The 1,867-nt window shown below is 37.8% G+C and overlaps 2 protein-coding genes across 2 annotated transcripts in view; both read right to left on the bottom strand.

The window, feature by feature from the left end:
- HYPBUDRAFT_156257 (MFS general substrate transporter) overlaps window positions 1-869 on the bottom strand; it is a gene marked incomplete at both ends in the record, with an annotated part of 2,150 nt that extends 1,281 nt beyond the window's left edge. Inside the window, 2 exons of the mRNA XM_020222188.1 lie at window positions 4-775; window positions 845-869. Of these exons, the coding sequence (XP_020076523.1) occupies window positions 4-775; window positions 845-869 (797 nt within the window). The remainder of the gene's footprint in view (window positions 1-3; window positions 776-844) is intronic.
- A 701-nt stretch (window positions 870-1,570) lies between these two features.
- The window catches only part of HYPBUDRAFT_147787 (uncharacterized protein), a gene marked incomplete at both ends in the record, with an annotated part of 2,050 nt that continues 1,753 nt past the window's right edge, over window positions 1,571-1,867 (bottom strand). The window contains one exon of the mRNA XM_020220078.1: window positions 1,571-1,785. Coding sequence (XP_020076522.1) covers window positions 1,571-1,785 — 215 coding nt within the window. The remainder of the gene's footprint in view (window positions 1,786-1,867) is intronic.

Raw genomic sequence — 1,867 nt, 5'->3', positions numbered from 1 at the left:
AACATGATACCAACAGCGGTGAAGAACTGCCACAACATAACCAAACTACCTCTGATGGTATGGGGAGTGGTTTCAGCCGCATAAGCAGGAACAGTTGCAGATTTAATACCAATACCAAAACCCATGAGAAATCTGGCAATAAATAAATGGTACCATTTCAAGTTAACTAAGGCTTGCCAGAAGCAAGTGACTGCACTGATTAAACAAGTCCAAAAAATTACCCATTTTCTACCTAACTTTCTATTCCAAGAATCACTCATCCAACAAGCAATACAGGAAGCACAAAGATAAGGAGCACCATTGATCATACCTTCCATCAACTGAGGCTCTTCCATATCCAACAAACCCATTACTTTTGGGTAGAAAAGCGTAGCACCGTTAATAACAGACTGGTCCATACCTTGAACAGCAGCAGCCATGGAACCCAAAGCAATAACTTCGACTAACTTGAATGGAATATGCCACCTTTTAGTAGCTTCTCTATTTAATCCGATTTTCTCTTCTTCTGATAAAAAGGGCATTGAGTTAAACTCACGGGGCAGTCTAGCCAAAGCAGCAGCTCGGGAAAACAATTCAGGGTCCAACCCATGCTTGAGAGCATAATTTCTACCCATTTGCATGGTTTGCTTTTCTGAATATTGAGCTAAAATATTACCCTTTTCACCACCACCAGCTTCACCAGTCTTGGAATGAATAGAGTCACTATCATATTGTGGCTGTTGTTTAAGAGATGAAGAAGTGGAACTACTTTTATGTTCAATCAACCCATCAACTCCTACTCCAGTGCCAGCGACCAAGTCTGGATCATCTTCGATAGCAGGAACGTGATGAGAAGGATCAACACCAGCTTTTTCGGGATCTTTAGTCATACTTCAGTCTTTGATTTACACAATTATACTAAAATATAACTTGAAAATGCTAATTTTTAATGAGAGAAACCCCAGCTTTTATACTATTTACACTCCATACAATCAGGAAACGAAGAAGGAGGGGGTTAAATGATCATATTGGGCTATTGATACGCTCAAGCAAATTGAATATTATTAAGAATTATTAGTTGATATTAAGAAAAATTGATGTCTTCAAGAAAAATCTACTTCAAAACAATAATCATATATTCCTGGTTTTGGAACGGCTACATTCACGAGAACCGAGGGGACGGTGGACCCTCGGTTTTTCTCCAGCAAAACCCCCGGTTTCCCCGATTTGAAGACAAAACCAAGGATTTTCAAGCCAGAAACTTGACAGCTTGAGAATGACAAGCTTTGTCTTGACACGAAGATCAATTTTGACGTGCCGTGAAATGTAGTTAACGATCTTTGTTCTGTAGTATAATAGAATTGTTAGCAGAAATGGCTGCAACTCAGCAGTTCCAGGAACAAGATGAACGCGGAAAAATGTATTTTCAGATTAATCTATACGTTAACAACGTGAACATTCCAATTTTAATTGTATGTTATTACCTACGGGTTGTAAGCTTAGATAAGTATATAGAATCTCATTAAATTTATATTAGAGACATAGAAAAATATATCAGAACAAAGATTAAAGGAAAGAATTAAAGATTACACTATTCAACATGAGAAACCTCAGCTTTATCATTCCATTCAGGATTGGTGACAGCCATTCTTTGATGAGTGTATAATGGAGGTTGGTCGGCAACGTTTTGACGTAAAATATATCTTCTAAGATTAATAAATAATTGTTTGGTTTGGTATTTAGCATGCTTTGTAGTACTCACACCGAAGACGTCGTCTAATTCTTCCAAAGTCAAACCTTTAGTTTCTGGTAAGAACCATAACACCAAAAAGAAACCAACAATATTCCAAGCAGCGTAGAAACCAAAAGCACCAGTGGAGGTCAACGA

This window comes from Hyphopichia burtonii (genome assembly GCF_001661395.1).
Source record: "Hyphopichia burtonii NRRL Y-1933 unplaced genomic scaffold HYPBUscaffold_3, whole genome shotgun sequence".
Lineage (NCBI taxonomy): Eukaryota > Fungi > Ascomycota > Pichiomycetes > Serinales > Debaryomycetaceae > Hyphopichia > Hyphopichia burtonii.
Note: the sequence above shows the minus strand (reverse complement) of the source record. Positions and strands in the feature narration are given on the sequence as shown.